We start from the raw sequence: 12,591 nt of genomic DNA, 5'->3' as shown, positions 1-12,591 counted from the left end.
TTAAAAATTAAAAAGTTAATCTGTTTGCTCATAATAATGACTTGTTATTGTCCATTTTCTTATTTCTCCTTTTTATCTGCTTTTGTCTTTGACTTCCTCTGAGCAGCTTCCTGGGTGAATGAGCATTTACATAATAAATTCCTTTATCTTCTTTAGTTGAAAACAGTATTGACCCTTTGCCAGGTCAGCGGCACACCCCCACAATCTGCCAGCAGTCTTACAGTTAACTTCTCACATACTCATACAGCAGGAGGTAAATGTAAACAGTAACCAAGCATTCAGTCCTTTTGGAGGCGCCTTCCCTGTATAGGACCACTCCTTTTTCCTTGTCATTATGAAAGTAAACCTGGAGCAAGGTCAGGATCCAGGGAGAGACCTTCCTGACTCCTGTCATCTGAGCCCCTGCCCGCCGTGGAGGCTAGCTACCCTGGACTGCATCCCCACTCATCAGAGTTCATTGGCCTCTGGGAGGCTCACTCTGCTTGGAGAAGTAACATGCTAACTTATTTCTGAGTTTGAACATCGCCAAAGCCCCCAGTGGGCCTGTCCCCCATCCTGTTACGCCGTGTGGTTTCCTTCTTTACTCAATAGCCTAGACTGAGCTTCCTTGTCCTCTCTGTTACCTAAATGTGCATGTGCACACACACACACATTAGTAAAGAGAGGCAGACAAATTTGGGACAACGAAAATTTGATGTTTTGGCTTGTCCTACAGTAGTCTATGAGCCTCAGCATAAAAAATTGTACCTTGTGTTAGGGTTCTATAGAGAATTTGTGTGAGTATACGAAAGGTTGTTTTTTAGGGGATTTAGCACCTGTCATGGCAGCTGAAAAGTCTTATGACAATCATCTGTTGGCCGGAGAGCCTAAGAAGTAATTCAGGTCTAAAGGCCTCAGAACCAGGAAGTTAAATGGGTAACCTATTTTGAGACTGAAAGCTTGATTCGCTGGGTAGGAGGTTTCCTGGTGTAAATGCCAGGGTTCAAAGGCAAGCCAGCTTAGAGTCATAATGTCCAGGGCAGGAGACAGGCACATCCCTGTCCTCACACCGACACCATTTCACCTTCTGCATTTGTTCTCTTAGGCCCTCAGCCATTTGGAGGGTTCCTAGTCACAGCAAGAGTGTGTCTTCCCCTTGTCCACCCAGCCTCCCAAGCCCATCTCTTCTGTAAACACCTACACAGACAAATCCAAATGACACTTTTCTAGGTTTCTAGTTATTCCTGAAGCCAGTCAAGCTGTACTTTAAAATTAGCCATCCTGTACTTGGTAGTATCAGATGCCTTTTTACCACTAGTACTTTCTATAGTTTAATTATAGAATTAAATATTTAATTTTAATAATGTCCAATACATTAAAAACTTTTTTTGTATGTTGATAGTATTTTAAGACTTTTCTGAAATACAGTTTGGTTGAGTTAGTTTTGGGGAACATGTGAAGTTGTAGTATAGGTACTTACCTTCTACACTAATTTTTTTTTTTTTTTTTGCGGAAGAACTCCCCGTCTCCTGGAAATCTGGGACTAAGCTGTGGCTAGATTCCTCAGGAACTGACAGCCTCTCTCTTACTGGTGGGACTGGTGGTCCCGGGACCTTTATTCCCTGGAAACTGTCTAGGCTGTAAGATCTACCAACCTGTTGCTGTTACTCAATTCCTTGTCTGCCAAGAACTGAGCTGGATAGCATGTTTATTAGGCAATGCCAATCCCAGCATTGAAGGTGGAGGAGTGGATGGCACAGTTGCAGGAAACAGTCTGGTTTTCAGTATAGTCCAGGGGCCTCTGCTACCTGCCTCCCCACCTTCTTGGTGTCGTCATGTTTGGCAGTGTTCTCCAGAACAAGGCCATGACTGACACTGGTGTAGGTGCGTAATTCCATACCCATGAGTTTCCCAGTTGGCACCAGTAGATGCGGCATGATATTCTGGGCATCCCCTCAGCCAACACATCGAGGTTTCCCAAATGGTCCACCCACGATCTCCTGGGTGGCAATGATGGTGGTGTAGACTCCAGCCGTCACTGTCTTATGTCAGGAATGTGCAGATGCTGGTCAAGACAAGGCTGCCCTCTGTCAAGTGAGAGGCAGAGTCCCCAGATGGTTGCTGTTTTAAATGGAGGCTCGTTCCTGTATCTCAGATGAAAAAAGTCAGATAGCACCATGACTTACGTGCCTAATTTCAAAAACTTTTTGCAACAAAATAAACTTTGCACTGACTTTCTGAAATTTTCTTGTATATCCTCTACCTGCATGTCAGTCCTACTTTAAAAGAAACTGAGAGGCGCAAGGATGTATTTTTCCACTTTTCACCTTGCCCACCAGGGTTTTTGTCAACCTGCAGGTGTTCAGTTTGGGATCCAGAGAGTTATCAGGGAGAATGGACAGAAAACAACCAGTCTCCTAAAACAATGCGTGCAGCCATCACTAATGGTTCTTGGCTATTAAAAACCCATGATGGGTTCAGGCTGGTTGTCTCCATTTAAAAGTGGAGGGAAAAACTTATTATAGATTCTCCCAGGCCTTTTTGCTCCTCATTAAGAAACTCAAAGAAAAGCACAACAGTGGTTTGGAAGGGAGGGTGGTTCTGAGAATTCAAATGGAACAGAATGATGAGGTCTGTTTGGAGGCCAAAGCAGGGGGAAAAGGCAAGGGTTTTGCTTGTGCAGCCTCTGCTACAATGAAGAGGACCTTAGCACAGACAGGCCGTACCCTACGAAATGTAGCCCATAATTCAAGCTGTCAGCTTAATCACACTGTTTGCAGGCAAAGAGAAGGAGCCCTTGTTTGCTGACCCCTGGTCCGCAGCCTGCCGCAGACCGCCCTGCTCTGTTGGCCTTTGTGTCTCTGTCCCCTCCTTGGCTCCTTTTTAGCATTGTGCTCCCTTCAAGTGGCCCCCTGGAAGGGACCACCCAGAGGGCTGCACAATGGGGTCCGAGGTAGCCACCAAAACATTGGTTTTGTAAGAGTCTGTTAAAAGAAAAATACTGTTTAACCATGTATGTGTTTGTCCTTTCTACAACTGTTTTGTGTTGCAAACAAAACCCCGTGTACAAACTTCACTGGGGCCTCACATCCAGCTGTTCCAGCCATCAGGTGTCAGGCTTGAGATAGTCACATTCAGTTTATTTTCCCAGGGCCCTAATTCTGGATGTGGATTGTATTTATATGCTTGGATTTATGGAGAGGAAATTTGGTATCAAAACCCCACAAATGGCACTGGCTTTTAAAACCTGTTTCATTAATAGTCTTCAGAGTTGCCTAACTCCTGGGCCTTGCTATCTGGTGGAATTATTCCCTAATACTTCTCAACAAAAGCTAGCAGCCCAGAATTCAGTTCTCAATAACCATTTACACCTCTGTAAAAGGATTAGGTCTAGCCAATGGTTAGACTGCTTAAGTCTTAATTTGCATCCTTATGGTAGTAGAACTTCTGCTGGCCGCTTTGTAGTTTCCAGTGGCATCTGTGTACCTGTAGATGGGAGGTTGCTAGAGGCTTTCTCTGATTGGTGGAGAGGTGCTCCATTGCCTCAGGAGGAGGGGAGCACTACACTCATTGGATTAGCCTGTGGGTTTGAGGTGCCAGTGTTTGATGTGGTTCATTTTTCACAATTGTGGTTCTTAGATGTCTGGTGCATGGATATATTCGGCTACATCTGTTGAAACATAAGAACCTTCTTGAGTCTTCCGAAGGATGTGTTTGGTTATTACCAAATTTCCTTGGCAATTTAATATCCAGAAAAATCAAGAACTTATCAAAGTGATCGTTTTAAAAGATCAAAAATATTTTTAAAAGATCAAAAGCTTCCTGTGTCTTGTAGCCAGTGGATGAAATTGTCTGTTCCCAGTGTCTAGCTGGAACTCCATTGTCAGAGTTTGAGATGCCCAGCCCTGGCCTGCAGTTTCTAGTGATGAAAGTGAGTGGCAGGGGAAGCTAGAAGGTCAGAGATATGGTGGGAGGAGAAAGTGGGTATGATTCAACTATTTTGAATGGATGAAATTTCATGGCATGTAGAATGCTTGGTAGAAATGGAAACAAAGTTTGGAACATGTTAATGACTGCATCACCAGTTCCATTGTTTTTCCATCACAAAGCATTTGTTCATTTATTCAGCATACCTTCATAATGCCTGTGGCACACAGCAGCTAGTAGGAATCAGTCATGTTCTACATGAAGTAAGGAGAGTTGCCAGAATGAGATATACAACTCTAAAAGACCTATACATATAGTTCAAACATGTTCTGTGCAGTACCAGGCATAAAAAGGTAGACAAAACTATTTGTAAATAAATGCTTTTTTAAATGTTTTAATAAAGCTAGATTTACATTTACAGAGCGAAGGAGAAACAGATAGATCTTCCCTCCACTGGATCACTCCCTAAGTGACCACAACACCCAGAGCTGGACTGATCCAAAGCCAGGAGCCAGGAGATGCTTCTAGGTCTCCCATGCAGGTGCAGAGTCCCAGGACTTTGAGCCATTGCTGCTTGCCAAGGCCACAGGCAGGGAGGTGGATGGGAATTAGAGCAGCTGGAGCATGAACCAATGCCGTGTTGGGATTGGGATCCCAGCATTGGAAGCAGGCAAGGATTAGCCAGTTGAGCCATTGCACTACCCTCCTCTTCCCCCAGTGACTAAATCTGTTAGTTCAACCTCAAAGACTAAGGAAATCACTGTGCCTTAAAAATTGAAATACCTGTGAAATAAAAAGTCTCTTTTATTTTGTTTTTATGTGTTGGTGTCCTGAAAAAAGGAAAAAAAGATTCATATCCAGAAAAGCATTTTTAGTGCATGAGTTTGACCAACATTTGTTTTTGTTTCCCTGTTGCTTTTATTTATGATTTATCTATTTTTATTATAAAGGCAGATATACAAAGAGAAGGAGATACAGAGAGAAAGATTTTCCATCTGCTGGTTCACTCCCCCAAGTGGCCACAATGTCCAGAGCTGGGAGTTTCTTCCTTGTCTCTCACGCAGGTGCAGGGTCCGAAGGCCTGGTGTCTGGAAGGTGGGACAACAGCAAGCCAGTGTGCAGAATCCAAAGTAGGGTGTCACCCACAAAGGCTACAAGTGGACATGTTGGGACTTGCCAGGGAGTTGGAGCCAGTGGATTCATTTCTCTTTGCTGCTTCCTCATGGGGGCAGGCCACGTCTGCAGGTGTCTTTCATCCTCCTTCATCCTTGCGATGTTGAACACATGCGTATCGAGTGGACCCAGCGGCCTGACCAGCTGTGGTAATAATTACAGATGCGTAATACCTCGCACATTTATGTAAGTTGTTTCGTACATGATCTCTTCCTTTTGGAGGCTATTGTTGACTATTCCCAACTACAAATGTGCTCTGTTCCTTTAAGGCAGCAGCTAGCCAATTTGTTTGGGAGCTACTATGAGGCAGTGACAGGCCCAAACTAATTGGGGCCGAATTGTTAGATTCTACCATTTACTCAGCAGATTGGTGAAAGAGCATGGATCAATCTCTGTGTCTTCTGAGCTTACTAAAAATAAAGGAAATTAAACTGCAGTGAGATCTGAATGAAAAAATAATAGTCATTTTTCTGCATTTAGAAATAGAAGATTTAATCTATGTTTTGGCCAAAAACATTGATTTGTTAATAGTAACAATTTAAGTAAATTTCATGTGACTGATAGTGGTGTAACCCTGTTATGACTGACAATATAAAATTAGCCTTTTCTGCTGTTCACATTGGCTGTCACTCCTATCAGGTCAAATGTGGAATGAGATCACCCCGCTATGGATTTGAACATCATTAAAGGGTTAAAATTTACTTCCTCTGATGGCTTTTAAACTTACACACACACACACACAAAGAAGTTTTTCAAATTGCCCCAATTTTACATCTTTGTCTAGAGACAGTATAGTTGCTGCATTTTTATGTCTATATTATATTACGGATGTATTTCACTAAACCACAAAGAGCCGCCATAGATTCTAGAAGCTGGCGAGCTGTGCTTAAATAAACATCTCCTGCAGCACCTGTTTTATTTTATGGTCTCTGTAATCACTGTGACCTTCTGAAAGGAGGAGACCTTGACGCTTGCAGAGCAGCTGTCCTTCACTAGCTCCCAGACTCTGCCCAGCGGGAGGGAGCTATGAAAAGCAGGTCTGGTGTTACTGGCATGAAGTTGCTGCTACAGCTGGATGGACATTCTTATTCCCAAACGGTTCAAAATCAACAGGGTCACAAAATTTCACTGGTCTACGCTGTCCGCCCAGAGATGAACAGTTGTATTGACAGTTTAACTTTGTGACCAACTCCCTCATCTATGGTTTTAGAACTGTAATTGTTTCTAATTATCAAGTGGATTTATGCAATTAGTGCCTGTGCCATAATTAGAATATGTTTTGGCCTCTGAACTCATACAGTTGTTGGATGTTCAAACCCCAGAGTCATGAGTTAATGGCTCTAAGAGGGTAAAACTGGGTCTAGTGGCTGAAGTCCTCACCTTGAAAGTGCCAAGATCCCACGGGGGTGCCAATTTTAATCCCGGCAACCCCCCACTTCCCATCTAGCTCCCTGCTTGTGGCCTAGGAAAGCAGCTGAGGACAGCCCAAAGCCTTGGGATCCTGCCGCGGCGTGGGAGACCTGGAGGAAGTTCCTGGCTCCTGGCTTTGGATTGGTTCGGGTCCGGTTGTTGCAGTCACTTGGGGAGTGAATCATCAGATGGAAGATCTGACTTTGCAATAAAAATAAATAAATCTTTTAAAAAAGGGGGGGTGGGGTAAAAACTGAATCCAGTGTTGGCGTTTAGCAGGTGGGACTCTTGGGAAGTCGTTATTTCCTTGGGTGGATGGTTCTCCTGACAGGGTTGTTACAAAAGCCTAAGTTGAGTTCAGCTCAGCTCTCAGAGATTGTTCTTCCACACACACTCTGCTCTTGCTGTCTAGCAGCCTTACCCAACTCCCAGCCAGTGGGGCTACTAGAGCTGGGACCTCTGTGACCCCCAGAAGCACTTTCTTTTCCTAAAATTCATTGCCTGCTGGTAGCAAAGTTCAAGGACTCCGAGTTTGTACATGAACTAAAGGACATATAAGAGAGTTTATTTTGGAAAGGCTCGGGAGGGTGGAAGAGGAAATTACTGAGCTTAAGGAACTCTATTATGGAAAATAAAGAACTTTTTAAAAAGAGGATTTAATTTTGAGGGGGGCAATGTATACTAACATGTCCTTGTGATCAGCTCAGCATGTGGGACCAGCAGAACCACCACCTAGAGGATGGCTTTGGCTGGGTCAAGGCCCAGAAAAGTTCCTGCGTTCTCAGTGTCAATTAGGTCTCCAGATTGAAGTTGGTTCTGCAGATGTGATCCTGGACCAGAACCAGCGGCAGTACCTGGGAGCTTGTTGGAAAGGCACCTTCTCAGGCCCCATCCCAGACTTATTAATGCAACAACTAGGAATGTGTGCAGCCATGTGAGTTCTAGCAAGCCCTTCTAAGGGTTCATGTTGCTCAAGTGTTACCAGTATCCTAACAATGATTTTTATTTTGGGTCTGCCTTTATTTCCTCATTAAAATGTGTCCACACTATTTATTAGAGGAAGACAAAACATTATACAAGTAGGTTAGTAGGGGTATGTGAGTGTGAGTGTGTGTGGTATGAAAATCCCTCTGGAGAGAGTTGGGCTGAAAGAGTAAGTGGTTTTGAATCTGCTTAGCTTGAATTTGAGACCATCTTCTCTACCTCTTTTTGTGCCACATAGGTTGCTTAACACTGATGCTATAAATGGGGTATGGAGTTCAGCGTAACTGTCACGGAGCAGGTGTAAGTCAGAGAATCGTCTCTAAAGGAGCCTTGTCACAGAAGACTCCACCCAATCAGGTGGCTTCATGTCACCTTCTGAATCTGCAGTACGCATCCCTGAACTGTGGATGATGCTGGAAATGATTTTTCTACTGACTAGGTTTTCAAAGGCAGTAAAGAGCAATACAACAACACACTTTTGTAGGTTCTTTTTTTTTAATCATGCAAAATAAGAACTGCAGTCTTAAAATACAACTTTACAAGCTGGCTTGGGAAGGAGTCGTCTTTCTGAACCTCTTAGGTAGTTGGGTGATTATGTGCTGCAAGACTATTTAGCCAATATTTTATGCCTTTCTCTGCGTTTTACATCTGTTTAAATACTATTTTGCATAAACACATTATGGTGTGGCATGGAAAGCATATATGCATTTATAATTTTCCATGCAAACAGACTTGTTAGGCTAAATGATTTATTGTGTGACTCTCTTAAGCTAGGCTGCCAAACTTGGATTGTGGGTGATAAAATATGGTGTCTGCATCTACTACACTAGTGATTATTTCTCAACATTCGTAATAGAGCTTTGATTTCCATTGTGGAAGGTTGTGTTTTACATGACTGTGGACCTCCAGTTGTGAATAAATCAGGCTTCCATAAGAAATGATCCTTCTTTATGGCCAACACAAATTTTAAAATTACTGTCTGGAATCTTCAAGTCTGGTTCCTTACCACAGTCATTTTTCAAAGCCAGATAAATAAGTCAGGAATGGTATCCTCTGTCAATGTTGCTTTCGGTATGATGAAAAGTGTGTAGGTTGTGACTGACGATGCTGCTTAATGCACACTGATTGCCACTGGCTCACCCGCAGGCCTTGGACAAAGTGCCACGTGTTTATGACCCTTGAGAGTAGTCAGGTCTTTAAGCACAGGCTCTTTCTAATCCCCAGCTCCCTCCTGCCCTCTGCTCCAGCTGCACCCAGCACCTGAGAGCCACTGCTGGGACTGTCCCGTGTGAAATGTCTTATCTGCTTTGCAGTCTTTCCCTAGACCCTCACAGCCCCTGCCCTTTTGTAGAGTCATTCAAGAAGCGTTGATATGTTCTGTAAATGTTAGTGAGGTGAAGCCCTGGAATCCTGAACTCTGCAGGGTAGAACGGCTTAACAGGTTATAACTGTAGGGCTTTTTGGTAGAGTTGTGTTTCCTATGGCAGCAGCCTTGCTTGTGCCCCTGACCAAACCATGGGTTCACATAAGAAAATAATGTGAAGAGTTCTGAATTCCTCAAAAACCAGAAATCTTCACCAAATGAAGCATCTGAAAGAGAGAAAAAACAAAGTTGCTTCTGTTGTCACTGTTGAGTTACATATATCAAGGATTAAGTCTTCCAAGACCTTCATATGAAAGGTTTACTATTATCAGCTCTAGGACCAAGTGATTATTTTAAGTAGTTAAAAAATTGTTAAAATACAATTTGTGTCATCTGTGGTAACTGCCAAAGTGTTTCCCTTGTTATTGCCTCTGAAAAACATACTTAACATAAAAATGTCTACTAAGTAGTTAAGTAAATTAAATAAATAAATTTTCATAAACATAAAAACAGCCTTTCCCCCTATCTTCAACTAATTGTATCTAGTAGTGCTGCTAAACTCAAGCTTAAAAGTTGAGTTACCTAAGTTTTAGGCAGCTGCCTGGGTCACCTTGAACCTAGGCAAGTGTTATACCGCTGGGAGAAAAGTGGGTACTCTGGGCCTGCTTAATGCCAGATTTGTGTTAACTATACCAATATGCCAGCAGAACTGCCTATTCTGTTTTTCTTTTTTCAAAGATATGTGGGGAAGACAAGGAATGCTAGGCCTGCACATGCCATCCTGGCCCCCAGGTAAGGGGGTTGCTATAGATTGCCCAGGAAAGGGAATCTGGGGGCATGTTGCAGTGGTTGTGGCTGAGGACATATTTATCAGGGAAGGATTGACTTCTGGGGGCTTCCACAGACCTGTGCTGGCAGGCAGGTGAGGGAGATGAGGTGAACTGGGGTAGTGGGTGGGCCAGGTTGGGCTGGGGCTGGGGAATAAGTCAGGCTGCATCACCTACTGGTAAATGCTGATACTTAGATCTGTCTCATACTGGGTACACCTAAGACCCAGGACTGGGAGCGGGCATGATAGGGTAACTTTGGGAACTCCCTTGCTGCTGCTTCCACTGGTAAGCATGAGAGCTGGGACTGGGAGTAGGCCTGTCTCGGGAAGGGCCAAACTGAGCTAGGTTGCCACATACACTGGTATAAAACAAAACCAGAATGGGTGCAGGCCAGCCAGGTTGGGCCACAGCACCAGCTGTCAAGTGCCAGAAATTGGCACAAGTCATGTCAGGCCCTACTGCGTACCCTCTTGTAGGCACAAGATCATGTGGCAGGCTTGGCTGGACTAACCTGTAGCACCCATCGATTTACTTCAGAGATGAGACTGGCAGCAGAACTGACCACGCAGTTGCATCTACCAGTGTGTGCATTGGCTGGTACAGGTGTCAGACTGAACCTGAAGCTGCACTGACTGGTACACATAAGCATCAAGTCTGAGGTCACCCCAGGTAAGGTGTTTTGGGGGACTCCCCGACTAGATTGGTGGATTCAAACCCTAACCACAGGGAAATTCACAAGATATGGGATCTGACCGTGGAATGCACATTATTGGTACTGGGCCTCCTCAGTTGCTAATGCCTGTGCAGTTGATACCAGGTCCAGATACACACAGGGGACATGACAGCCAGCTCATCAAGGCCAGCAGGGGACGTTGATTGCCTTGTCAGAGGATGGAAAGCAGAGCAGGTTGGATCCCTGTCCTTTGCTGCATGTTCCTGGGTGCGTGGATGCACTAAGGTGGACTTTATCAACCAGCAGACCTGAGAAGACTTTCTCAGTTCTGGAGCAATGAAACCAAACTTCTTAGAAACCACTCGAGTAACACCCTTGGAATAGTTTTCTCTACATCAAGGACTCTAAGACATCATCAAGTGACTGTCCCACATCCCCGGAGCTTATGTAGTTTGACCCTACCCCTCAGACACAGGATATTTTCATATCTGACCCTTCACATTCTAATTGAAGATCTGCATGAGCATTCATTCCTGTAAACTATATAAACATTATTAAAAATAAAATAATTAAAAACGATCAGTTTTATTGTTTGGATTATAATATGTAAAACCCTCTTTAAGTCTGCCTATATTACTCAGAATAAAATCCAAGGTATTTGTTACTTTGTGTTTAAACCTTTGGGCAAATTACTACTTGTGAACCACTTGTAGTTAGGAAATGCCAGTGCATTTATTTTCTGATTAGAAGTCATTTCAAGTAGGAGAAATTAATTATAGACAAAGCCTATTATATTTTTCATTAGAGAAGGTGTAAATTAGTTTACATCAAATTTTGGGCAGAAATAGAAGGCTTTTAAGCTCTAATCATGATATCATACTTTCTTTTTAACTGTGAGTAGACTTTAAGAGTATAACCAAAAAATTGACATGCAAATATGATCTTTGTCTCTTAAGCACATTTATACAATAATCCAAACCCATAGCTACAGACCCCACTGGCCAGGCCACTCCACAGACCCATTTCACTGGACTTGGAGGGGTAGCCCTCGGCGTTTAAGTGTTATAAAACTCCCCAGATGATTCTGTGTGCCAGGTGAGAATGCACAGTTAGTGGTGAAATCATAACTTTAAATTTTTAAAAGTTAAATATTTGGGCTCAAAATTATCTGCGCCTGGAATATGTCAGATACCAGGCATTTTAGATAAGCTGTCTTCTGCCAACTACCTGATAAATAATCGCATGCTACACTTGTGCGTTATGTCTGCCTTGTGTCTCTGTTTTACAGATCTGAACAAGCCCCAGACTCAGGCTTACTGAAGGCACAGTTGGGTGATGTTACCTTGAGAGAACGAGCCTGTTCTCCCCAGGAGGTAAGCAGCCAAGCGGGCTCAGGTTTTCCCAAGCATGTGGACTGGACAGCAAGGGTTAGGATTTTTAAAATAAGTTACAAGATGTATAAGTTATTCATTTGAGGAAAGTTAAGTTCTTAAGGATGATTAAAATATTTGAAAAAATAATGATACAAAAAGTAGTGAGGCTTTGTGGTTGATTGGTTGGTTCGTCTCTGACTTTCTGTCTCACAACTTTTGCATAATATTTTATATAGATAGGAGTCCGAACATCTGACACAGTGTTAATTTAGATCCTAGAGATAACGTCATTGAACATTTCTGTCAAAACACTTTGCAGGCAACTTAGGAGCATCCTGAAACTTTCTGGCTTCTTGGCTCTACTCCATGTTTTACAGATCCTGTCCCAGACAGGTGAGGTGAAGAGACTCAGCTGCCTCTTCATGTGCCCCGTCCCATACTGGTGTGCCAGGGGTTGATTGCCTGTCCATATTGCAATTTCTTTTTTTTTTTTTTTTAAGATTTTATTATTATTGGAAAGCCGGATATACAGAGAGGAGGAGAGACAGAGAGGAAGATCTTCCATCCAATGTTTCACTCCCCAAGTGAGCCGCAACGGGCCGGTGCGCGCCGAACCAAAGCCGGGAACCAGGAACCTCTTCCAGGTCTCCCACGCGGGTGCAGTGTCCCAATGCATTGGGCCGTCCTCAACTGCTTTCCCAGGCCACAAGCAGGGAGCTGGATGGGAAGTGGAGCTGCCGGGATTAGAACCGGCGCCCATATGGGATCCCGGGGCGTTCAGGGCGAGGACTTTAGCCGCTAGGCCACGCCGCCGGGCCCATATTGCAATTTCCAGCTAGTGAGCTCTCTTGGGAAGGAACCAGACATGGTTCAAGTCCT

At 43.7% G+C, this 12,591-nt stretch overlaps 1 protein-coding gene across 1 annotated transcript in view; it reads left to right on the top strand.

Moving 5' to 3' along the window:
• Nucleotides 1–12,591, top strand: part of KIZ (kizuna centrosomal protein) — a 74,949-nt gene that overhangs the window by 30,995 nt on the left and 31,363 nt on the right. Inside the window, exon 7 of the mRNA XM_058679425.1 lies at nt 11,628–11,712. Coding sequence (XP_058535408.1) covers nt 11,628–11,712 — 85 coding nt within the window. The remainder of the gene's footprint in view (nt 1–11,627; nt 11,713–12,591) is intronic.

Source organism: Ochotona princeps, chromosome 22, assembly GCF_030435755.1.
Source record: "Ochotona princeps isolate mOchPri1 chromosome 22, mOchPri1.hap1, whole genome shotgun sequence".
In the NCBI taxonomy this organism is placed as follows: domain Eukaryota; kingdom Metazoa; phylum Chordata; class Mammalia; order Lagomorpha; family Ochotonidae; genus Ochotona; species Ochotona princeps.
Note: the sequence above shows the minus strand (reverse complement) of the source record. Positions and strands in the feature narration are given on the sequence as shown.